Source organism: Argiope bruennichi, chromosome 6 (assembly GCF_947563725.1).
Source record: "Argiope bruennichi chromosome 6, qqArgBrue1.1, whole genome shotgun sequence".
In the NCBI taxonomy this organism is placed as follows: domain Eukaryota; kingdom Metazoa; phylum Arthropoda; class Arachnida; order Araneae; family Araneidae; genus Argiope; species Argiope bruennichi.
The window spans coordinates 64,129,388-64,156,998 of NC_079156.1; the positions used below are offsets into that span (position 1 = coordinate 64,129,388).

At 28.0% G+C, this 27,611-nt stretch overlaps 1 protein-coding gene across 2 annotated transcripts in view; it reads right to left on the bottom strand.

Annotated features, from left to right (window-relative positions):
- Positions 1-1,049: 1,049 nt before the first annotated feature.
- LOC129971430 (phospholipid-transporting ATPase ABCA1-like) overlaps positions 1,050-27,611 on the bottom strand; it is a 169,166-nt gene continuing 142,604 nt past the window's right edge. For both annotated transcript variants that reach the window (XM_056085187.1, XM_056085186.1), the window contains exons 62-80: positions 26,311-26,596; positions 25,675-25,770; positions 24,951-25,145; positions 23,526-23,671; positions 23,188-23,248; positions 21,965-22,261; positions 20,789-20,936; positions 19,815-20,074; positions 17,706-17,805; positions 16,045-16,113; positions 14,969-15,075; positions 12,079-12,214; positions 11,147-11,281; positions 9,860-9,963; positions 8,568-8,660; positions 8,367-8,472; positions 6,819-6,956; positions 3,295-3,422; positions 1,050-1,201 (exon numbers count right to left, since the gene is read on the bottom strand). In XM_056085187.1, the coding sequence (XP_055941162.1) occupies positions 3,297-3,422; positions 6,819-6,956; positions 8,367-8,472; positions 8,568-8,660; positions 9,860-9,963; positions 11,147-11,281; positions 12,079-12,214; positions 14,969-15,075; positions 16,045-16,113; positions 17,706-17,805; positions 19,815-20,074; positions 20,789-20,936; positions 21,965-22,261; positions 23,188-23,248; positions 23,526-23,671; positions 24,951-25,145; positions 25,675-25,770; positions 26,311-26,596 (2,603 nt within the window). In that variant the 3' untranslated portion in view covers positions 1,050-1,201; positions 3,295-3,296. The remainder of the gene's footprint in view (positions 1,202-3,294; positions 3,423-6,818; positions 6,957-8,366; positions 8,473-8,567; positions 8,661-9,859; positions 9,964-11,146; positions 11,282-12,078; positions 12,215-14,968; positions 15,076-16,044; positions 16,114-17,705; positions 17,806-19,814; positions 20,075-20,788; positions 20,937-21,964; positions 22,262-23,187; positions 23,249-23,525; positions 23,672-24,950; positions 25,146-25,674; positions 25,771-26,310; positions 26,597-27,611) is intronic.

Below are 27,611 nucleotides of genomic sequence, written 5' to 3' on the forward strand. Positions count from 1 at the left end.
ATATGAAGTTATATCTTAATGATTTTCCCTGCTAACCTGCTAGTCGCCAAAGGTGATTAGCGAGGAATAAGAGTGATGTTACATTGCCATGAATATTAGAAGATAAAGAATGCGAAGAGTTATGTTTTGACTAGCACAATCCTGCTATGGGACTTAAGATGATTCATACTTACCATGGATAAGAACGTAGTAAGCTTTTTAAAATAACATGGATTTAATGTCTATTACAGTAGACTCCCGATTATCCGCGCCTGCCGCACTAAATTTTTTTTTCTTTCTTTCTTTTTTGCTTCCAAGCAAAGAGAAAATGCTTCCAAAGCAAGAAGCAAACACAAATGACTGATTTCTTCAAAAAGGTGTAGTTTTACAGTTATGCTTTTGTAATTACATAATACATTATAGTATTAAAAGAGTACATATGTATTAATTTTTCTGTGTATCCTTGACGCCTCTCGTAAGTACAAAGCACTTTTCTGTTTTCATTAACAATGCATTTTAGGTTAGTTTTGAGTGATATACTAAAATATTAAACGTTAGTTAAACATTTCCTGCTGTTTATTTTATGTTTTATTGTACATAAAATGATTTTTCAAAGTTGGAATGATTGTTTTCTCTTTTGCTATACCCGTTTCTAGCTTTTTTCGGATTATCCGCGATTTTTGTTATCCGCGGCTGCCGCGCCACCCAATTCCGCGGATAATCGGGAGTGAACTGTATTATTGAATGCTATAATTTTTTTTCTTGGAGAATCGTGAGCATCAAGTAATGAATAAAATATTTAATTGAAAGTAAATACAATAGGCGAACAGCTGGTCGCCAATGGTGGCTGATTATTCAATAAGGAAATATTTTACTTTTATATCAAAGAATATTTTTGTACACCCCCCCCCCCCTTTTTTTTTTCTTCTAAATTGCTCTTTCCAGCAACTTACCTCTCATATGACATGCAAGAATTAAATAAAATAATTAATTATTAAATAATTTGTATGATATCCATAAAGCTTAAATATTAATCTTTGGATTTCAATTGTATGAATGATAAAATCAAGTTTCTGTTTAAAAATAATTTATTTACAAAATATTATACAATTTTCATATCATTTGTAAAGCTCATTTCTGTTCAGTGACATTTGCTGTAATTGTTCAATTGTTTTAATTAATCAAAGAGCTTTTGCACTTCTGCAGATGCCGATTTATCCAGCTGTAAAAGAAAAAAAATTGATAAAAAATTTAAAAGTAATATTGATGAAGAGAATAATTTTCAAGTAAAAAATTTTTTAGAAAGCACATATAATACTTACAGTATGTAAGAAATCAGAAAGTGCATTGAAACGGAAAATTATAACATTGAAACGGAAAATTATAACTATTTTTTATGAATATAACATAAAGGCATAGTACAAATATTTTTAGCATAGAAACCTGTTATCTCCTATTCTACTTCATTCTTTTTTATTTACTATCATACTACCAAATAGATATAAATGATTCTTTTTACTTGTTTATAATTTAGATTTTAAAAAAATTTTCTGTTCATATTTGAACACAACATAATATAATGTATATTTAATGTATTATATTTATGAAGTTTTAATGATGCCGTATTAAAAATATATTGCTCAATATTCTCATTATGGAAATATCACACTCTGCATGAATTGAATTAAATCTCTGTATTTTCAAAAATTTGTAACTTATAGATTTATATTTAAAGTTTCTTTTATATAATCTTGAAGAAACCATTAGAAAAATTATAACATCGACAAGATATAGAATAAAACTATACTATTTTTAACTATTACATTTGTTATTGCTGAGAAATTAATCATAAATAATGATGACAATATTTAAATACTCAATAATAATGAACACCACTAATCATAAGCTGTTGTTTGATATTGTTATAATGGTAACTGTTTGCTACAGTAATTATGGATTTATATGGGTAGCATGATTAGTTTAGAAGTTTGTGATGCTATAAACTGAATATATCTCTCTATTTGACAAACTTTTTATTCTATTATTTTAAAATCTAAGGCTAAAAATACTTTTAAGTTTCATTCTTTGTCTTATTCTTTTTGAAGAATTTAATTTTATTGGATACTGCTTTATTTACTTTGACCGGAATGTCAAATAGGTTGCAAAATTTCAATAAATTTACTAGACACATTTTACAAACACATTTTTAATAAGGCATTAAAAGGTAATTTTTAAAATTTTTTAATTATTCTTTACTGTTTAGCTTATAATTTATGATTAATTATTTTGAAGATTATGGGTTCTTAAGATAAATTTTTCTCAAATTTAGTGCTAGATAGCATCACTTTTGTGGAATTAAATTAATTAATGTAATTAATTAATTAAATTAATGTAATTAAATTAATTTATAAACTTATAATTAAATTATAAGAATATACAAAAAATATACTGTCATCAAGGATATTCAAAATTTCTAGTACATTAGGAGACAAATGAAAAATTAATAATAAAATTTCTTGACAAACGTGAAACATACCAAGTAGATTAAAAATGTGTAAAATTATCAAGCAATCTTTAAAATAATTTTTTTATAAATAATTGATTATATTGTTCGTATACCTTTATTTCGGAAAGTATTATGCAGAATTTATTAAGAATTTTAAAGCAGCAATCTGCAATTTCGTTCCAGCACTTATATATATAAATTTATATTAAGATATTTTTCATTGAAACTAAGGAAATATTTTACCTTCATATTAACATCTAAATAAAACAACTACATAAACTACATAAAAAATTTGGAGTCGTCTTTTACAATCCATTCCACAAATGAATTAGTATTACTTCAGATGTAGATAAAAAATTGTACATAAAAGCTGTCTATATTGAAATGTGAAAAACAGTCATACAAAGAAAAAATCTAGTCAGTTTGAAAACTGACTAGATTTTTAATAAATAAATTTTTAATAAATTTTTCCCATTTTTTTGCAACGCTCCTGAAATTTTAAACAGAAGCTTACATCCACACATATCTTTATAAATATCTAAGAAAATGTTTTGGAATTATCAAATGTTGATGTATAAACATCATTGGACTTGTATAATAAATAATTTTTTGCTTTCTCAAACACTGTTCAATATAAATTTTAATTTCCTGTTTGAAATGTTCTTTCTATAGTTTTAAAAGCTTATAATATAAGTTGAAAAGATATTTAAAGTTTGTAATAGTTTAAGATTTGCTAGCAATTTAGTTTCTGAAATTATTCCACATTTCACTGTAGAATGATATTTTGGTCCTTCCGCAATGTTTTATACCTTCACAGTTTAGTAGTACAAAACATTTCTAGGTATGATTCCTTAGTTGGCACTGTTTCTTCAGATTCAGGTTGTATGCTTCTCTCTTGTATTGCATCACATTGCTGTCTTACGAAATTGACAAACACCTGTAGAAGAATCAAAATTAGATGTCAATAAGTTTGTAGTTGTGGTACTCATGTTAAATTGCATTAACATCTTACAACTTTAAATGAGCAATTCTTGTGTGTGTGTGTGTGTGTGTGTGTAAATTTAATTTGTGTATTGCGGAAACAGTTTTAACAATTTGGATCAAATTTTATATTTAGATAAGATTTTGCTTTTTAAGTTTATCTGCATTGGTGTCTTTCCTAAAAAAACAGAATTTTATGCTAAAAAGAAAAAAAAAGAACTATTAGAGCCTTTTTAAAAAATTATTAGAGCCTTTTTCCCATGCTGAAATGTCAGCACCATCTCGTAAATTTTTGTGGTACTTACATTGTTGAAATAGGATGATAACCTACTTGTACCCTCAAAATTTTGTGGGATGTTGCTGTATGACATTATCTGAATAGGAATACATTTGTCTCACATCCATTAGCAACAATGCAATTATTGTGTTAACCAATTCGAATAATATGTTAAACTGAATGCATTCATGATTTAGTTTTATTTAAATGACCAGTTCATATGTAGATAAGATTGAAAAATATTCATATGTAATCAGTATTTTATTCTTATTTAAATATATATATATATATATATATATATATATATATATATATATATATATATATATATATATATATATATATATATATATATATATATATATATATATAAAACAACAACAACAAAAAAAAAACGGGCAAGCGAAGTTTGGTCTTCCAGGTACTTATCAAATTATAGTCGTAGTGTTAATAATTGTTATTATGTCTATGATAAAGTAACTTGAGCTATGTTATTTAAAATATAATTCTGTAATATGTAATTAATATCTATGTAGGACATGAAATGATATTTACACTTAGCTAAAAAAACACATTTTTTTTTGTAATTGTGCAGATAACTTTGTTACTTGGATGGTATTTGTTACATTTTTAAGTTGTGACATATTTGCAAATAGTCCAGTATTAAAAAATAATTTAAAGATACATATTATTAATTTATGTTGTAAACCAATGTTTCTCAATTTTTTTTCTTCCTATTTGTATACTAATTGACTTATCATTCCACCATGTATTCCATCTTCACAATTTCATCTTTTCTTTCTGTACATGTATTCCTGAAGATATACATACCACAAGTTGAAAAGTGTTGGTATAAATGATAAAAATGAAATCATATTTTTATTATCTCAGAACGCTGTTTCATTCATGCATCTAATGCAAATTCTTTTATATCTATACATTAGTGATCAAATAAAAACTTGTGCTTTACTTGAAACATTACTTATTATTATGTTTTAGAAGCTCTAACATGTAATAAATTCTAATATTAATAAACATTAGAAATACTAATGTACACTAATATTAATATTAGGAAGAACATTTTTTCAGTTTAACTACTTTTTTTTATAACATTTTATCATTTGCTGATAAATACTAAAGAACTAAAAAAATATTTTAGTACTTCGTATTTGTTATTAATCATATAAGAACTCTAGATTTGAGAATAATTTTTTTATACAAATATTTTATTACTTTTCATTATGTCAAAAAATATCAGATAAAGTATGCAACCATAAAAATGGTTGCATATTTTATCTACCTGATCTTTTGTAATTAATACATTATTCATTAGGCATTGATTAAAATTATAACCTTGATGTCTGAGAATTTTTATGGCATAGTATTTGCAAATAATATCTCTTAAGTAATATTATGAAATATTAATATCTGAAATTTCCATATCATTCAGTATTATAAGAAATCATGAAATTAGCTGTTTTTTTTTTTAATGGAATGGTAAGCAGATAGTGCAAGAATTACTGACTCTCAAAAGAATAAAATTTTTTGATTATTATTCTTATTTATGTTCTGATAAGATTACTGTATGATATTAGAATTTTTTTAATACACTTTTTTATATTCAAATTGCACCAAATGTTACTCGTATGGTTTCAGTATTTCTCAACTACTGCATGTGCAGTTGCACAAGCTGAATTAATGGGCCCAATTTTGTATGTTTAATTGAGTTGGTATGTTAAAACTTGCAAGAATTTGCGTGTTCCTTAATCCATTAATGTCACGTTTTCATTGGAGGACAGTTGACATTGCATTTTCATAACTAAACCTACCTCATTCCATTGTTTCTTTGTCGTTTTGTCTAATAAGTAAATATGAAGTTCCAAACTGAGTTTTATTGGTTCTTGCGCCAACAAAACTCAACATCAATCAATCAATCAAACCAAATAGGTTTCAGCATCTAATAGTCAGTTTTGAAGGTTAAAAAGTCATCATTTTGAAATTTATTATTATTTTTTCTTTTTGATTCATTTTTGAAGTAATACAAGAAATCGAAAGTACTCTTTTTATTTTTCATATTTCACTCTATTTTAAAAAGCTATCCATTAAAACCTATCGATACATGCATTAAAAATTGCCAAGGGATTTTCTACTATTTTTTTTATTTTTTTATTATTGTTTTTCAATTTTTAATCTTTTTTTTAGGAATGAAATTTTGATATATTATTCCTTTAACACGATTTGAAATAATTTCAATGAAATATTTGGTTTGAATTAATTTGGACATCTACGGAATTGATGTCTGACAATTTATTCGAAAGAACTTTGCTTATATAAGACAGTGCAAGACTTCATTGTACGCATGGAATTTTCACAAGTATATGTATTTCCTGCTATAATGACTTCAATAATTTTTAGCTTTCATTTCCTATTCCATTTTAACATGTTGGCTATCGCATGAATTACTTGCGATTCACATCTACTTTCTAATTAAATGGTCCAAATAACAAGCATGAGCCATAGCAGCAAATGTGTTTAATGCCGTCGTATACAGTAGATTATCTCTAATCTGATAGTCCCACTAATTCCGACACATCTCTTAGAACATGATGATGAGCCATTTTTTTCCTGTTAAATTTTAATTGAAACCTTCTTCCTTTTAGTACATGATTTATTTGTTTGAACGTGCTCCTACCGAACATCTTAACAGTACTTTTCTTCTTGATATACTGTTGACTCTTTTTCGGCATATAAAAAAACTATATGACTATTAAATTCAGAGCAGTCTATGTGACTTTCTATAATCCCAATACTATAATCTGACAAGTGCCTGGTCCCTATGTATCGGATTAGAGAGAGTTTACTTATTTTTCTTTTATTTACTTAGTGTACTGAAAGAAAGTAAAAAAATGTTGTCTCGACTCAACTACGATATTTGAGTCAAATATAAATCTTATAATTAAATATAAATAGATATAGACAATTATTTTATCTAGCCAATGTATCTACTTTTTTAGAGGAATTTTTTATACACTAATTAGAAAATTTCGTTTACTTATTGATTTCATTTCTTAGTACCTGATCAAGTGTGGTGGGATCGATTGCTAAATCTTCTATCCCAAATAACTTGGCACAATCTTCAAGTTGACAAAATAGGGAAGATAAAGAAATGTTTTCATCGGGAAGAGCAATTTCTATTCTTCTCCCACTGTGTACCTATTTCATAAATGAAAAAAAAAAAGTATTTTGAATTTACAGGGAGAATATCAATATCTTTACAAAGAAAAGAACTTACAATACTTAAAGAATGAACAATACACGATTCTTTAGTTTAGCTTTCTAAATATGTTTTAGGAGTAAGTGCATAAACATTTAGGCAGTTAATACTTCTACAATAGACACCGAATATTGTCATAACTCATAAAACACATTTTTTGGGTTTAACGCCCATTAAATTAACGTTGCAAAAACAAAAGCAATTGTATCCACAAATTAGCTACTCCCTCCCTGCTCGAATAGTTGAATGATCTGGAGCTGCAACAATATTGGCGCAAACTATGGTTGAGTTCTAAGAGACATCACCGCTCACGGTACAACCTCTCCTGCGGGAGGCACGTCCCATCATCGGCAAGGGGTAGCCAACCCCACACCAGAGTAACGAAAAACAACTACTATACTGGAAGTTTCTCATCCCCATATCATAAGTTGTTCCCCCCCCCCTCCATGGGAGCAAAAGCAACTGTAAAAAGAAAATGGTATTTGTGCCCTCTTACTTAAAATGTCGCAACTAGATTTGTCACATTATTGGCTCAGGCATTAATAGTTCGGCTTAATAATTTACCCTCTATCAGTTTTATGACGATTTTTTTTTTAAAGTTGCAATAGTGATCTATGAATACGATGTGATTTTCTTCTTCTTTCTTACTATTGAATATTTTAGAAAAATAGTGGTAATAGTCACAATGCATTTTTTTATTGTTTATTTAACAGGGCAAAGTTATCTCATTTAATACTTTTGTCACCAGTTGGTTCGCCGGGAATTTCAGCTATGCTTAATTCTTAATTTCTTATTATGCATTTCTTCTCTTATACATAATATGATGCTCATGATATCAACAATAAATAGGTTTCGTCTCGTTTAACGTTTAATTAATTAAAATTTTAATTAAGATTTAAAAAATTGCTTCGAGATGCATATTTTTTTCCAAACCCTCTATATGTGCCAAATTTGGAATGTTTTGTAGAGTGCCAATATACAGATACATTCTGCTTTCCAATTAGTATAGATATCTTAGAAAAGAAATTCAATAGATGCTAATCTGGAGATTTCTAAGGGGTGGAGGATGCGCATTAATTAGTATTTGGACAAGAATGGATCCTCAATATATGAATATTATGTTATTAAATAAACATGTGTTAGTTTTGTAATAAATTTCAAAAAATTTTCCCATATCAGTTATTATTTTAACATTTTTTCTACTGTCGTTCTATACTTTGAAAAAAAAAAAATAAAATAATAAAAATAAAGGTGCAGTTTACTTTTCTTCATATTGCAGCTGTTTTGTAACATGGAGTGCAAATTGAATACTGTAATCCCAAATTTTAATATTTGTTGTTTATATTTACCTGCAAATGTGCGGAAGGATTTTCTTTGTGAATAAAATTTAAAAGTGAAACCCAGTCCTCTTTGTGTTCTGGAACTCTAAACGATAATGTATAACCTGTTCCAAATCTGGGGATAAAACAAACAAACATATGTTAGTAAAATAAAGCTTCAAAACATTATTTTATGCTTAATCTATTTATTGCATAAAATATGTACTATACCTGGATTTCAATTTAATTGGACTGTCTAAACAGGCTATTTTTCCATTCACCATGATTCCCAATCGGGTACAAAGCACATCACAGTCTTCAATGCTAGTGAAAAAAAAAAAAAAAATTAAATCTTAAGTTGACAACTTTTTTTAGAAAAACTGCAATTAGTTAATTGTAGATAATTTTTAAGACGACATATTTATAACAATTTGTTAATTGATAAAAATGTTTCCTACAATGAGCAGTTCCCATTGTATTCTCTGAAACTTGGATTCGCTATATTCCATTTTATTGAAATTTTACGTATAATTTTTCAAAGGGTGAATGAACTTAATTACAAAATCGGAAATTCGAAGTCATGTGATAGGCATCTGTTTAATAAGTAATATATATTTAAAAATTCTTCTTGCATGTTGTATAAGACCCTCCCCAATTTTTTGTAATTGGCAACAATGACAACGGCGTGAGGAGAAGTCTTTGCAAACACCTAGCATTTCCATATCATAATTTGGAATAAGAAAACTTAATTTATAAGAAACATAATGGAAAAATTTATTTTGATTAGTTTATTTGATTAGGGAATAAACTCTTAATAATACACTTATTTCTGAATGAGTACTATTAATTTGAAATTGATATTGGTGACAATCAAGAATTTTAATAAAAGTCCATTGCTTGTATTTGAAACTTTATGGGGTGATTAGAACAAAATATTTAGTTGAATAGAAATATGAGTGCGTGTAGCACGTTGCAGCCATCTGTAACCTAAACAGAAGTTTATTTATTTATTTATTTTTTAAATATTGCAGGTCAGTAACAGATGGAATTTATCTACGTCTTTTTACAGTATGGTAAATTTTTGTACTTAATATCCAATCGAATTTTCGGTCTCCTTTAAACTTCGAGTTGTAGGATCATGAGCTGGTGTATGAAGTAGTTCATTACGAATCTGAAGTAGTTTATCGAAAAACTTTTCAAAGTTTTATTAATAATTTTTTTTATGTGTATGTTTTTTTGGTTTTATAAAATGAACAAATCCATATATTAGAAAATTAATTATAATAAAAAAATCTTTATTCTTATTGGTTTGCTAATATAGATAAAAAGAATATAATTAGTTGAAAGTAAGTGCGTATTTATTTGTGTGCGCATATTTATTTGAGGTTATTAAAACAAATAACAGCTTGATTTTATTTATCATCGTCGCTTCTCAAACAATAAGTACACTGATCCATTTTCTACACGACATTTGGATGCTTGTGAGGTACGTGCTATTTTTTGACACCTGTGTCAACACTAACCTGTGTGAGGTGAGGATAACTGATCGTCCAGCTTCTGTTGCGCGCGATATGGTTTTCCAGACAAGTCTTCTGGTCGCGGGATCCATTCCTGATGTTGGCTCGTCCTAAAAAAGGAGAAAAGACTTGTATAATTTAGAATCTACTTAATTGTTTTATTGATGCATTATACACATTTCAATTTTTTTAATTAAACATATTTTTAAATTTTTTTTCTTATAAACAGCCCTATTCAGGTACAATTTTTTTAAAATTCAAAGTGCTATGACTAATTTGTTGATTAGAAAATTTTGATCAATTTAAACTATTTTCTTTTTATCCCCCTCTTTAAAAATGCAGTTGGCTTTAAAAATGACCATTTAAAGAGACAAAGGTCCATAAAAACATTTTTGACTATTAAGCTCTAAGATAGCTTTATAATTATATATTAAGCTGTAAAAAAGTATTCTGTAAAAGTATTCATTTAAAAAATTATAATTGGCTTACTAAATGGTTAACACAAAAGCTTAAGGGTATAAAATCCTTTTGAGAAAATCTAGTATCTTAATGATCCTTTAACCATATGAACAGCACAGTTCTCATTTAAAAGAAGTAATAATGATAATAAAAAAGTCATGAATTATCTAATTATTATTTTAAGTCTTGCATTTTCTGTGTTGTAAGTTGTTAATATACAATGACAATCATTAACAGGACGAAAAAGGTTTAAAAAAGTAGTGTGAATTCATTAGACACTGAAAAAAATTGTTGTTGATGCAGCATGAAATTTAAATTAACATTTTCTTATTCATAAAAATTTATAAATTGGCTAATATTATGCTATTAAATGTTGTTCCAAGGCTCTCATACATTTGATATGGCTTCTCTTTAATTGAATAATAATAATAATTTAATTGATTTCAATAAATATCTTAACACAAACATTCAAAAGAATTTAAGTTTTTGAAATTGTTTTTTTTTCTTTTTGAAAAAATAAATTGTTGCCTTATTATACAGTAGCCTTTTCATTCCTTTTTCTTTATGTTTTGAAGAACATCCAATATAGTTACTGCTTATAACTTAGATGAAAAAAAATATTTCATTTTATAGCATTATAATTCATAATTAAAAGGAAATTATTGCAATATCAAATAATTTGTGTTAATATACTTATTCCTTGAGATATTTTTTTAAAAGAGGCCGAAGTTATTATTTTGTAGCATTATTATTAAATAGCAATTTAGAAATTCTAGATAGATCAATTCCTTCCATGTCAACTTCTAATTAAGAAAATTTGTTAGACCAACATACCAGGAGCACTAGTTCAGGGTCCCCTAGAGTAGCAATAGCAGTGCATAACTTCCTCTTTGTACCACCACTAAGCTTGTGGACTGGGCGATCAGCATGAGTATCCAATTCTAAGCTCTTCAGACTCCGTTCAATAACCTAAATGATTAAAATTTAATTTACTAAAAAGTAATACAATTTAATACGATTTTGCGATTACATATTAATTAAATTAAAAATAGCTACAACAGTATTATTCAGTTCAGTTAAGAATTCATATGAACTTTGTAATTAAATTTATATAAAATTATTTATATTTAAATGTCACTAAATGCATTTAAAAGAAAAGCGATTTTTTAATAACCAATTTTTTACCAAAAGTAATTCTTAAATTTGAATTTAAATAATAATATTTTTATGATTCATAGCTATGTTTTATGCATTTGTTTTCTTAAGGAAAATATTTCATCAGATAAATTTTGGAATTTTATTTTGACTTTAAAGTTTATTATATGCGTATAAAGAAATTTGATTTCAGTATTTATGTAATCAGGTTTATATTTTCTTCTGGTTTTATTTACATCAGAATTTTAATTAAATAATGAATAGTTTAAAAAATTACTTTATTTAGAAATCATTCTAATTTCCGAGAAATATTTTATTTTTCCGAAGTTAAGTTTTGAATTCTACATTTTGAGGTTATTTTTTAAATATATATATTGTTTATAGCCATATTGCTAATATACATGGCAATGGCAATAATATATGATATTTTTTTATAATATATAAAAAAAATAGATCTCTTAAAATTTAAATTTGTCAAAAATATGTATCAAAATGACGTATTCTTTTGAGTTTTAATTTAACCATTTCAAAATGAAATGGTTAAATTAATATTAATATATATTAAATTAATATATAACCAAATGAAATTTAGTCTTTTAAATGGGTATTACTTTAGGTATTTCAGAAGAATGTATGCCTCTGAGGCCAGCATAAATTTCTAGATGTTGTCTTGGAGTGAGTAGACCATCAAGAGCATCCTTCTGTGGACAATAGCCAAGGAATTGGTGTTTTTTATTCCTTTCAGACCTAGAAAATTTATATTATATATATATTTTAATAAAAACTAAAACTCAATAAAATAAATGATTGCAGTTATACGAAATTAAAAGATGTGTCTTTATATGCAAAATAATTAGAAATGCTTTCTTTGTTTAATATATTTCTATTACTATCTCTTATTAATGATATGTATTCGCGCAAAATGCTAAAAAACACTGTTAAAATCACGATATTGTTAAGCATTTAGATTACCGAACAAAATCGTGGAGATAAAGATATGAATTGTGATCTTGATCTCTATCGTGCAAAACTAGAAAATTTTGATTAGTTTTAAAGTTATTTGTTATAAATAGGGGAAGAAAAAAGAATTTTTGAAATAAAATCCTTTATACTTAAATATACAATTGATATTTCTATTTCAGATGGATCGGATGTACAAAGAATGTTTCCGATGAGACTTTGATTAAAATAAGTAGTTAATTAAAGAGTAACATTTCAATTCTACTACTCGCATTGCATTGTTCCATTTGATGCACTAAAATGGGGAGCATTCTACAGGAAAACTGTTTCGGACCTTATGATAGACTACAGTTGTTAGTCTTTATAAAATTACTATATCGGAAGGACAGTGTTCACTTAAATGTGCTTTTCATATGTAGTTTTAAATTTCTTTTACAGGTCTCAGAAAAAAATTCCACTACCGGATTGTTTTTTAATGATAGGTCCAGAAGTAAAAGAAAGAAGAAAATACGTATTCGAAACGATTCAAGATGTCTGTTAGCTGAAATTGTTAAATGTTGAGATTGTAACATTAGTTCTGGCTGCAAATGTTAGGTTTATTAAACCACAGTGATATATACCAACAGCTCCTGAATGAATGTAAGCGAGATAAATTTTGTATATTTATATATTGACTTATCAGAATTTTTTTTTCTACAACATAAGTGATTTTTGACAATGGATGATTTACAAATCTTTTCAATTCAATCTAAGCATATTATATTCTTCTTGAGAGTATATGAATCACTTTTTTGGTATATTCAGGCATACCAACGAAACTTGGTGGTTCAAAGTAATTGAAGAACCGTCAATCGTCACTATTTCTGCTGGAAATAGGACCAAAGAGTGAATCTTAAGTCGTCCTTTTGTATCTTAAATGTAATCTAGGGTACAATGTGGAATGGTGTTGGCAATTCAGAATTAAAAAAAAAAAAACGAATACAAATACAATAGAGCTCCAACTATCCGAATAATTGAATGCTTGTATAGTGGATGAAAAGTGATTATTTCTATGAGAAAATAAAACAAAATTTGTTTACATTTTCAAAGTTTAATGATTTCAAAAGCAACATTGTTCACATTTTGTATATTTACACACTACTAAAATATTATTGCTTGAACATATATCAGTCAAGATCAACTGTTTCTCTCTCTCTCTCTCTCTCTTTTGTTTGGAAGATTTTCTTTGCGAGGTTTTTTCTGTCCTCCAAGCAATCTCGATTACTGGAGCTCATATAATTGGAGTCCGATTGTATCTTCTTCATTATCGGGTAATATTTCAATATCAATTGAGCTTAAAAATAAAGCCTCAAATACAAAAACACAGCCAAACAGACAAATTCGATGCATTTGTAGTTGAACAATTTTAAAATGAGTTGAATATTTTTAACAGCATTTTATTTATGCTTTAATTTTTTATTTCGCAAGTTTCGCAGCTAAAAATCAGAGTTATAGTACTTATCATTATTCTACAGCCTTGTGCATTAAACATATAATGATTATTATTCAGTACACATGCATAATTTTGCAGTTAAGAACTGTCTAATATGCTATGTTGTTATTTCTTGTACTCCTGTTGCCATTTCTTGTTCGTTTTCTTCATTTTTTTTACCTATTTACTTTCAGAGTTTCCCCTCGGGTGGTGGTGCCTCATAATTGAAGATGAGAAGCTTCCAGTATGGTGGTTGGTTCTCGCTACCCTTGAGGGTACACGAACGGGTAGGGATGGCTAACTCCCATCGATGACGGGACGTACTTCCTTAAGGAAAGGTTGTATCGTGGTCCGTGATGGCCTTTAGGACTGAATCACAATTCCCGCCAGAGACAGAGTTGCTGTCGTGGCGGTCCGATCATTCAAGTTTTTCCGTGTGCTTTCGGGCGGGTTGGAGTAGTCAATCATGACTTACTTCCAGAGTTTCGGGAGGAAGGGAGAATCTTCCATCATAGCACAAACATTTTATGGTTGAAATATTTGTACCTGTGTTATTATATGAGCTCTAGTTGTTAAGGAAATTAATTGCATTGGGAGAATTAATTGCATTGCTATGAATTTTTTTTTCGAAATAAAATTCATAAACACTTTTTTAAAATAATATTCATTTTACTTATATGGTATCTTTTAAAATATTTGTCATTTTAAAGTTATTTAAAATTTATATTTTCGGAAAATTACAAATATATTTTATTTTCTTCACAGCGTGGCCATATGTGTGCTAATTGATTTGGTACAAAAATTATCATAAAGGGGTTAGGAAATTTCACCACATATTTATAATTGCAGATTCAGATTAAAAAAAAAAAAAAAAGGAACACCATGTCTATGTGATTCTGGCAGTGAAAGTATTAAGAACAAACAGTTGCAATCGAGTATGTCTTGATATCTGCTGCACTATATTCAGTTTTATGTGTCTTATCTTTTCTTTAAAAATCGATTGCCAAAGATAGCAGAATAATTTATTTTTCTTATTTAACACATAGGAAATGTACCATTTGGATACTTACTGCAAGCCGGGGAATATAATTTTTCCTGCAGTAGGCTGGATTTCTCCAATTAATAATCGGAATAAAGTTGTTTTTCCAGCTCCATTCGCTCCAACTAAGCCGAAGCACTAAAAATAAATAATGTGTTAAAGTGCTTACAAAAATTAAACTTTAAAAAGCATAGATGTTTATTTAATGATATTAAATTCCTAAGAAAAAATTAAAACTTATATATATATATATTATCATAAAAATTGTAGTGTTCGAAAATAATATTTATTTTATCAGATTATGTGCTTATACACTAAAGAAAAGTTGAGAAATAAGCTCTATTGCATCATAATATTCACGTAAGTTTATTTAAAAAGAAACATCGCATCACCGTAAAAGTAATTATTTTCAATCAACAAGAAATTATTTAAGCTGAACCAATTCTAACTTTTTCAAAAACATATTAGAAAATTTTTGAAATCGGACCCAAAACGTATTTGTTTGAAAGATCGGTAACTAAATGAACTGCTTAAAAAATGCAATTCATTAAAATTCTAAAAAAATATATTGATATTTGTAAATAGTTATAATAATGATGAAAGGATTAAATCTATTTAATTTATTTAATACTCGTAATGAAATATAGAATTAAAATTTCGCCATTTTTTAAAATTTTTTTTTAGTTAAAAAAATATGTTTAAATGCATTCTTTTTGATAGAGTACTGTAATTGAACAACAGCATACACAAAATTATACGAATGAAGACGAATACGAGGAGAAGAAAATTTGTAATTCTCAATTCAAACTAATCAAGTTTTTAAGATTGGACAGGTAAGGTTCTTCTATACGCATTCTAATTTTAAGCATGCTTGGAGCTAGCGAAGGAAACTTGGGACTTCTCTAATAATTAATATTTAGATCGACGTTCTCGACTCATACAATTCATTCATTCAAAAAATAAATTCATAAAATATTCATAATAAAAATTCATAAAATAAAATCATAAAATATAATAATTCGTAAAATATTCATAAAATAAAAATCCTACTAAAAAAGAATAATAGAAAAAATACTGAATAATCAAAAAAGAAAAATTTTAACTTACCTCTCCCTGAGGTATATACAAAGTCAAATTATCCACAGCATACCTATGACCGGCTTTGGTGTTGTATACCTACAACAGATTAACAGCGTAAACGATTTTTATACATAACTACTTATTCTAAAACAGCTTGCTAAAAAGATACAACTATGTTAACATAAACTTGAAAAGTAAAGTATACTTTATTATTGATATTTCGTAAAATCGATAATTAAAAAAAAACAGGAAATAAATTATTTAAAATATAGGTTTTTCTGACTTCATCTTAAAGCTTAATATTGCTTAAATATATCATTTTCCCTCTTTTCTTTCTCAAGCAGTTTCTGAATTCAAAGCTATTTTCTCTTTTAAACGGACCTGCATTTAATTGAGATTATAGCTTTAGATTGAATTATCCCAAGATTAATAATTGATATATTTCAGGATTAATAATTGATATATCTCTTATAGATTGAGATATCCCGGGATTAAATTGTTTTCACTGTTTTCAAAATTTGAACCTGATATAGAAAAGTGGGTCTGAAATGCTAAAATTAAGAAGAATTAAATTAAATTTTTGGGCTTCGGTTTCTTAATTACAGTTTCATTTAGCTTTCACATCTTATATGTTATTATTATAAAATATTATCAGATTGTGCATTTTTTGGTTTAGTTTAGTCTAGTTTAGATATATTAACGTTTCGTTTTAAAGCAACACAAGGGATATTTTGGACGGACCTCGTCATTTTGAACCGCAGTCAGATGACGAGGACGATACCTGAGCTGGCACTCACTTCTCCACACCACGCGACACTAGCGGGAGGACGTTTGGCCAGGACGTTTAACGTGCACCAGACCTGCTTACACGTCGGTTCTTCGGTGGAATCGGGTCTCGAACCTAAAACCCTCTGATTCCGAGAACTTATTACCAGGTCCCACATTTTTTTAGATTAAATTTAAGTAACTATTTTAAATGCATTGATACAATAAAACCACATAACAGTGAATCCTTATGATAAATTATTTCAGTTTATGAATTATTTTCTATGGTATTAAATAGAACAGACTTTTATGGAATTCTTTTATCTTTTCCTCCTGAAAAAGAGCATTTAGTATTTTTAAGACTTTTTTTAATTCAAAAATATTAACTTTAGCCATATCAAGTATTTTGAGGATCGGTAGACAGATTTTCAATTTATAGTTGTGGCAACGGCAAAGATTTTGATCTTCTGATTATTGTTTTAAATTGCAGTTAAAAACATTTTGCTTTAAATAAAGAATCTACGCATTTTATGCGATTATTTTATTTTATTTTAAATTAAGTTTAAGAATGTTTTTTTTAAATTTATTTAAAGCTTTCTGATAAAAACATATTTTGTTCGTTGAAGCTTATCCATGACCACAATGAGAATAAATGTAAACAATTTTATCGACCAGATATGCATCGATTATATTAATATTTCTTCGTTTCTTTAGGAATAGAAATTGTTTATGTAATAAATTCAACCCCTTTCCAGAACTAAGCTAGATAATCTATTGCAGGAATTAGAATTGAAGCTTCTGCTGATATTAAACTCGCAGTTGATTTAAAAAATCCCTTGCAACTATCTGTTGTGAATTACAATTTTATTAAATTTATGTAATTCCTTTAAAGTAAAGTATTTGATATATTAGAAAAATCTTACCTGAGAAATATTTTGAATCTGTAATAAACTTTTAGATGGATCATCTTCGTTTTTATTAGTCTGCTGTTGGTTGTTTATGTGCTTTCTTGATAAGAGAAGTCTGAAAAAATAACAGCAACAACGGAATTTTGAAATAAAATTGATTGGAATAAAACTCGTATGTTTAAATTCATATGTGCAAATAACTTTTAAAGAAAAATGAACACTTTACTAAACTGCAAAGAATTAAACTGTATATGATTTATCAATTAATAAAGAAAAATTGAACATTTGATTTCTTTTCCAAATATTCATTTCTTTTCTTCATCTCTTTTTTTTCTTCCAAATTTTAGATTAATTTTTTTAATTGTATTATCTTGTTTTGTTTGTGTATTGTTTTTATATATTGCTTAGCGTAAAGTAAATATCCGCTGCTCCGTTTATCACTTCAAACTTATTTTGATGAAATCAAAATCGATTAGCGCAGGCTCTAAAATGAAGAGGGTTTCCATATTTGAAAACGAATTTTATGAATAGTTTACGATTCAGAATTAAATCATCTCGAATCCTATACACGATAGACTTTTTTAATACAAAATGTTATGAAAAGATGCTTTGCTGTTAGCTCGATAAAATGCATCGTTTGGAAAAGTCTTATTTTTTTCATGCCTCTCTTCAAGTTTTTTCTTTATAATTATAAATTAAGAAGTAATTCATGTTGTCACATAATATTTGTCCAGTGAATTGTTTTTGTTTTGCGATTCAGTGCATACTCGAGGAATCATAACGTCGTAAGTGGAATCCTTAATATGTTTCCACTTATAACTGATGATATGATGTCGACGATAAAATCAACATCATTAATAATATTTCCATCGGTTAAGGAACAAATCATTAATGTAAATAATGTTTCCACTAGTTAGCCAGCAAATCAACATTAATAAAAAAAGCTTCCATAAATTAGTTATCAAATTTATATTACTAAACAATGCTTTCACCAGTTAACTAACAAATCAAGATCAGTATATATAATTTCCCAGCGATGTGCGTTATGTTTTTTTTTTGTCATCTGGCTAGCTTTTTTTTCGCGTCTAGCGACTGACTTAGATAGTTTTTTTAAGTAAATGAATAATAGTTAGCTATGGGAGCATGAAGTTCACATTTTATTTGCATTTCTTTAAAGCTGGCTTGTAGAAAAAGCTGAAATGTTTTTAAAAGTTCTCTAAAGGCCTTGATAAAAAAGAAATAAGAACATTTTTAGTTTAGTAAGAAATTTATTAGATTGCTGCTAAGTATCTCAATTCACTCTATTCTCGCTTCACGGGACAGATGGACGTTATTTCTATCATTTGTAGCAAAGATTAATGAGATGGAATTCATTGATTTATAATATTCTAATATTTTCTTTCAGCATTATTTTTATTCAGTATTATATATATAATATATTTCAGTTAGTGGATCGCTAATTGTTTCAAATGGATTAGTTCTGATTTGACTGTTCGAGAACATCATTGCAAGGAAGCAAAACCTTTAATGTATCTGTATATTTATATCTTACGGCTACTATATATATACCATGTAACTACGATAACTTTGAATCATTAATTAATTTCCTGCTTTTTATCTTAATTTAGCCCATATTAACCTCTACACGCATTCTATAAAATTTCTCACTTCAGCATTTTCTCATGCTCCGAGTGAAAGAATAAAAATCCCTAATGCTTACAACATTCTTTTAAAGATACCTAAGATTCCCATTCCTAAGTTGACAAGTATTAAAGAAACCCTATTAAAAGTACCTTTACTCTTGAGTCGCGATGTAGATTGACGCATCTTTTATGATCGTTTGTTTCTTGTAAAAATTATGCCTCCTGGGATGAAGTTAAAATTTCAAAAGTTCAATTTTTTCGGCTACGCACTGCTAATATTATATAATATCTTAAACACTTTGGCAATGTGCATGAGATTTTCCTACTACAACTTTCGTTAATAAATCTGTGATAATTATACCAGAGATATTATTAAAAAAGAAATAAGCCATCTAGACTGGTACATCTTCTAACTAATAAGTAATAGTAAAAGTTAGTTAACAAATTAACAGAAATAAATAACATCAATTTTCTACCACACCTTTGGCACCAGTGCCTAAGTGGCAGAATTTCCAAGAGGACAGTGAGTAGGAAGAAGACGACTCCTTGCACGAAAAGTGCGACGAAATTCGGCCCCAGAGATGTCCAGCTGAAAGGTGATACGTAGACGTCCTGGCCGAATTGCTCAAATATCTCCGTTTTAATTTGATTCTCGTTGAGGTCAGTGAGGCCTCCAACCAAACTGTACTGAGGAAACGCCAGAGAAAACCTTTGAAGAGTGGAAAGAATCGTAGCAACATCCTGCAAAAGGAGTAAAAAAAAAAAAAAAAAAAAAAGTAAATAAAAAAAAAGAAAAAAATTGGTATATTTGTCAAATATAGAAAAAAAAGAAAAAAAAAACTTGCGTTTTTCTTGTATTTTTTTTGTATGTATATGCAGTATAAGAAGAAATGCGGGAATAGTACTCATGTGCTAGTTATAATGACATAACAATGCTTCATAGTTTTAAATGAGTATAAAAAACATGGTTTTTCAATATATGTGGATTTAAATTGGAGTTTTAAAACAGTAAAATTTTTAGACATGCGTTCAAATATTTTTTATAGAATTCTTCACTACTATAAAACATTCTGCTGAAAAGCCTCTTTTTTTTCAGTTTCAGTAGCTCCATTAGTAACCGGTTAAATTGTAGTCATTATTCCAATATCGGTATTTTTTCTCAGTTTTGGACTTTTAGGATCAAAAATAAGGCTGGCTCTATCAAAAATAAGTGTCTAATGTTCTCGCTTCTTCGATTATGCTTCTTTTGACAATGTTTTTCATTAACTGTTTTCCAAAAAAAAAGAAAAAAAACGTATAAGAAAGTTATGATTGATTCAGATGTTTGAATTTTTTTAAAGAAATGGCCGAAAAATATTAGCAACATAGAGACGGGGAGTTTTACCAAAGGTGGATAATTTTAAAGTATTGACTAAAGTAATTTCTCCATAAAGCAGATGCTAATGATTTTCTTACTTTGGACACACTGATCATTCTAAGACTGACCAGTGACATCATGATGACGAGCCCAACAAACAGATGGCTTGTGAAGATGACCATGAAAGCGAGGCTCCCTTCGCGGAAGAAGCGGCTCAACAGGTACGTCAAAGGGGTTGTGGCCCACCTGTGAAAGAAACATTTTTATTAATTTCTTCTAAGTACGAAAAAGAAAAGGATAATGTGCAAAAATAAAATGTAACAATATAATAGGTCGTAGCGAAAACAACTATTAGGATTGTGGCACTCGGCGAAAAGTTAAAAATGTCGATGTGTAATTTCAATTCAACGTGCAATTTTCTTGCGTGTTGATTCCCTTGTGTATGTTCAGTAGCCGTGTAAACAACGAGTGTTAGTATATATATATAGACCGGAAACGTTTGAATAGAAATAGAAAAACTACATTTACAAAACAGACCTAATCCCTTGTAATTTCTAATTTATACTAAAATTAAAGAATTAATTTTGCAATAGACAGTGAATGGTGAGATAAGTATATGTAGCAGTACAATATTTTTCTACAAGTATTCCCAAAGAGAAATTTCGGGCGATCATGCATACCAAATATTAGAAAGAGCCATTGCTTAAGAACGAAGAGCGGAAATTAATAATAATAATAGCGAAAGGGAATCATTTTTGCATGGTTTTATTTAATAACTTGGATCATATTTGTAAAGACGGAATTTTGAAGTCGATTTTTCTCTGTGTATGCTTGTGTGTTCACGATGGCAATGTATTATTTTTAAATCTTCAAATATCACTTATCAGAATTATTTCTAGAATTCAATTTGGCTTTGTGAAGCAATTTAAATATATTGTTTTATTCGTAAAATGAGCCTGTAGGATTAAATTTCTGTATTTGCTTCAAATTTCAATTCTTTGACTATATTTCGTATTCCACTGTGTTGTTAGTTGATGAGATTAATAACAGATAGTATTATGAATGACTCTGACAACTGAACATCTTTCTTGATCTTCTCGATGACCATTGACCATTTATGAATTTAGAGCATTTAAATATTTTATGATGTGGTAATTTGAGTCTTTGGTCACCCTAGGCTAATGCATTTTTCATTTTGAAAACACAACCTTTTAGAGTTGTGGTATTCTTTTATAATCATCTTGTAATTCAAATTATCTTAAAAACCTATTTACCCATAGAGGAAAATGAGCGTATAGACGGCTCTAAAGTTCTCCCTCTGGTAGAAGGCTGGCAAACCGAAGGCACTCACGATGGCTGCTGAGACGAGGCTGGTGGCCAGTACAATGGTCAGGTCCCAGAGAAAAGCTGCGCCCCAGTACAGAAGGGGGCTGAGGGCTCCAGTCACCATCTGCAAGCGCTTCTGTTCAGACTCTCGCTCTCCGACGATATAGACGGCGAATGTGCACGGCACGAGGGACAGACCAATCAGAAAGACGAAGGCAATGCCCACTTCGCCAAGTCTTTGCAATCTGGTAGGGGAATTAAAATTTTGTAAATTTATTTTCATATTTCAAAGTAGGTTTTTTGGTACAAATGCACATGGTAGGAAAAGAATATCTGAGGCAAATAAAGAAGAATAAATTTATACGTATAAATTTTTACGGATACAATTATTAGAAAATTACTGTATTTCGACATGCTTACTTTATAACATTGCTTCTCTGTAATTTATTTTTTACATATTTCTTATTTCTATGATATTATGCTGTAGGAAAGTAGTTTATTTTTCGTAGCTTTAGAGTAATTCTGTGATGTCAGTTTTTAAAATTAGAAAAATTAAATAGCAATTAGCGAATTCCTCAAGTTGCATGTTTAAAGACTCAGAAGAAAGCCTTGCATTTATTTAGCACATTGTTTTGTATTATATAAATTAATTATGTTTGGAGACGTTTTGCAATATACAAAAATTTTAAGCAGTTTCCGCATTAAATAATAGTTATATAAATGAATAAAAGCATTTTTGCCAATCGACAGCATCATGAATTAATATTGTTTACACATTTGAATTAAAAAAACGTCGAACATTGGTTGATTGAAATTTAAAGAAAAATGCCAAAAGAGCAGAAATCGAATGAAAAATTAGAATCTTGTAAATTTATTTTAAACCACCAGCGCATCCTTTTTAATAGAAAAAAATTACCTTTGTTGAGGATTATTGAATTTTTAGTATTCCACAATTTAGGTTCTATACTATTAACAGCTTTTTAATATCTTTTTTAATAAATGAATATCATTAAACGAATATCCTTAAAATATAACACATAAAGAATATAAAAAATTCAGAATAGTTTTAAATTAGATATCATTAGTATAAAAATAAAAAATTCTGTCAATATATTTTTGAGATGCTTTGTATGATAAACATATAAGTTTGGAAGCTTTGCAAGTAACTTACAGTGTTTCTCTTCCAAGTTGTTCCACACTAAGTCGCAATGGATGACTCCAAGTTCTTATAGCTTTAAAGAAATTTTAACCACAATTAAAACTAATATACCAAACTGATTAAAAACTTTTTGAATTTAATATTATTTAGATTGAATTGTGAGTAAATATATAATACGCCACCCGTTAATAAATTTCTGTATAAATGAATTATAATTTTTCAATTTTTTTAAGATCAGAGTTTTACTAAGCCACTAGAATAGCTTCTTATTTACAAAAATTATTTATTTATTTTCATTCTGTTTTACAGCTTATATATAGGAGAGAAGATTTTTAAATTTTATACTTTACCATAAGTATTATGAGTCTTTTGTTTCAAAATAGCATTGTTGAGTGAATTCAGATAAGAAGGTGCCGAATGATATCCACTGTTTTCGAACCACACTTTTGCGGAGATATCATTCGATTTTGTTTTCTCTAGCGTCCATCCTCCATATCTAGGCCAGAGGAAAATAATATCACAGTCATTATTTTTGAACCAAAAAATTGCTTTTAAAATTTAATTATGAAACGATCGAAACTGACTTCTGAAATTATAAATATTTAAAAAAATTAAAATTATAACATCAGAGTCGAAATATTCTTTTACTAAAAAAAATGCAATTTCTAATATTTAATATAGAAAACAGAATTTGACGGTTGTTGTGCAAAAATAAAAGTCGGAACAAGAAAAATTTTAAATTTTGATGTGCGTTTTAAAATTGAGTATATTTGATTGATTGATTTTTTTACTACATTTGACACACATCTGCAATTTTTGTATAAAGGCAGTGGTGAGTTTCCAATTGAGCGGATTAGAGAGCTCCCTGGGCAAGCATTACGATTAAAAAACTTTATTTTACTTAGTTGTCAAATTAAGAATTAAAAAAAAATCAAACAATAGCAGTTATGAAATATTAAGATAATATTAACACTTTATCAAGTATAATTGATCAGGTTCCTATATATATATCTTTACGTTTACTTACTTATTATAATGTTTATAAACACCGAATCTCTGTTTCAGTAATATTCCATTATTTAAAGGAACGTCAGGTAGTATGGTGTCGTAATAGATTAATAAAAACAAATACATTTTCACAAAGTTAATAAAATAAAAAAATAACTTAAAATATGTCATTAATAGCTTAAAAAAGTGTTGAAGTATGAAATAAAATTAATGAATTGAAAGTTGAAACAAAACTGAATATCACTGATTTTTAATGATTTTAGCAAAGGAAACTCATTAAAGGACATTTTGAGATTTCAGTTTTCAACACAATAATAAAGTTTACTAGTTTATTATAAGAGGAACCTAACAATGAGCACTGACCAATTTTAATAATGTAAGATGACATAATATTAAATTATGTACTAAATTTAATTTGGTTTTTTTCTTCAGGCTTTTAACTTATCATATTCACATATGTATAGATAAATGGATAGATAATTCTAAGTTGAAGGATTTTGTTCGAAACAATTGCTACATTACAATTTCAATATAATCATATCTTAAATTTCATTTACATAGTTTTTTGTGTTATTGGGGTCACAGACATACAAATGTAGAAACATGCAGATAAATTCCGCAGATGCTTCTTGGATTAAAAAAAATCCTTAAAACAAAGACATTTGTCAAAATATTGAGGCTAATTAATTTACTCTGTATGCTTTTTAAATGAGCCAGTGAAAACAACAATAATATTAATAATGTGCTAAAACTGAAACTTAACAAACCTTTTTTCATTGAACTGCAAGTAAGAATCTAGAAGGTATTGAGGAATGTTGATATCCGACATGTTGTAGAGCAGCTGATCTGGTGTCTGCAAAGAAGATGTCAATTCTCTGATAGTGGCAGGGCATTCTCTTTCGCATAAGCATCGACCTGATAGTCCACTCATTACTCTTGAGTTCCCGTAGAAATGACTGCAGCTGAAAAACACCAATTAAAGACACAGTTTGTAGATATATTTTAAAAAACATTCAATGAGCACGTTCAAATTCCTGAACTTTGTTACACATATTCTGTATGAAGAATTAATTTCAGTTTTAGGCATAGTACATTGCAACATAATATTATAGAAATTAAAAAATAAATGAAAATTTTGTGTCTTATTGTGCTGTTTTTAAGATAAATTAAACAGTTTCTACCAAAGTTTAACCATTAATGATTTTTGGCTAAATAAAATTTTAAAGTAACAGATTAATCAGTCATTAACCCTTATGTTCATTTTGTATTGTATACCATACATACAACTTTATAAAAATATACTTTATAATATATAAAAATATATTTATAAAATAACATAATATTATAAAATAATATAAAATAATAAAAAATATAAATTTATAAAAATATACTCATAAAATATAAAATATACAACTTTATAAAAATATATACATTTTTTTTGCTTTTCTTCAAAAAAGCAATCTTGCCAAGATAAGGGTTAAAAGTACCTACTTTATATCACCTTGATGGCAGATTTCATTTCCGGTAGAATTTGCTTTTAAAACACTAAGTAGCGTATTTCCAAGATTAGTTTCCATTTCATCCCAACTGAAATAGTAAAAAAAATCAAAGATCATCAGCATTATTAAACAAAATTTGCGCATATATTAAAATCTAGAGATAGCACACACAGATACATAAAAAAAAAATCTAATGAAAATATACACGGATTAATCAGATATTCCTTAAGTTTGCAATGCGAAACTCTGAAATGATGAACTTAATTGTTCAAATGTTTTTAAAAAGTAGATATCAATAAATAACCATGATCTGAAATGCAGTATTTATATGCTGCAGAATTTTAGATTGCAAATACAAAATATGGAGTTTTTCTTTGATTTTGTCTTTAAGTCTATTTAAAACTCGTTCGAAATAGGAATTTTGAGACTTTTTTCATTTAAATTTTATCCATTTGAGTTTTGATAAAGGCTAGCTAAATAATAATGTAAAAATGCTTCTTTTATATATAAATATTCAAAACTAAATAATTCTGGGTTTTAAAAAGTTGTCTATTAATTCTAATTATTATTGTAATAATTTATTAAAAGTTTTTGCTTCTCAAGATAATAATGACGATAAAAAACTTACGCAAAGAATGATATTGCTTTATGATCTTTGGATGCATAGAGAGCAGGTGTCAGTTCTATGGACGGATCAGGTGCTTTCTGCGGTCTACCAACAGCCAATCCCATGGCCAGGGCAATGAAAACACAGGGCATCACAATGCTTGATGTAAGGGCTTTCCAATTTCGTTTCGTGTGCCAGAACCTCTTCTTGATCAACGAATTCAGCTGGTTGTACCTCAGGTGAGCGCTATAACGAAAACCACGCCTACTGGTAGGACTGTCCTTTTCTTTCATTTCGATTACCATAGCTGCAAAAATAAATGAAAAATTTAACAATTTGTCAAATATTGATCATTAAAATTCACAGTGAATTTTTAAAATGTTGATATGTGATGAATATTTAAGAAGATAGTTGTCATATTGTATTGCATAATTAAATTGCAATAATATGAGACAAACACCTAACGAATTTCCGATTAAGCAAACGGGGTAGCTGCTTAGAGCCGCTGGAATGAAAGGAGCCCCAGATAAGTCGATTAAAAAAGAAGTTATTAGTTTAGTTGACCTATTTGTTAAAAGAGGGACTTATATTTTAAGTAACTTATATTTTATATAATTATATCCATATATAAATAAGAGAGATTATTATTTATATATGGATGACTTGAAAAAATTGTATTGAATGATTGTCACCAGTAGTGGATTTAGAAATTTTGTGATTTTAAGAAATATATAATTTCTTATTTATATATTATTTATATATAATTATTATTTATATATAATTTCTTAAAATCACAAAATTTCTAAATCCACTACTGGTGACAATCATTCAATACAATTTTTTCAAGTCATCCATATATAAATAATAATCTCTCTCTTGCAATAAATACGAAATAAGTAATAGCAAATAGAACAATATTTGCCATAGAAACTAGGATAGAAGTACACTTATAAAGACAGCAAATCATTCATCTAGGAGAAAAAGATTGTGTCATAGAAGTTCTTTTTGGCAGAAATTTCAGGCCAAAGAAACCAGAACTTTCAAAGAAATACGCTGGATTTCGACCAAGGAACATGGCGGTTTAATCATGAGGCCAGATTTTTTTCGTTAATGTTTCGGATGCATATTGATGCATGTCCCAAACAACAGTTAGCGTAGAATCAGTTATTATCTGGTCTTATTACGTTAAAATATGAAATAGTGTTTTCATTCATTTAATAAGATGAGTAGGTGGATGTGACCAAGAGACTTCAGTTTTTATTTCAGAAGAATAGTCGTCAATGGCTTTTCAGCAGCTAACATGTTTTAAGCATTGTGCTTCT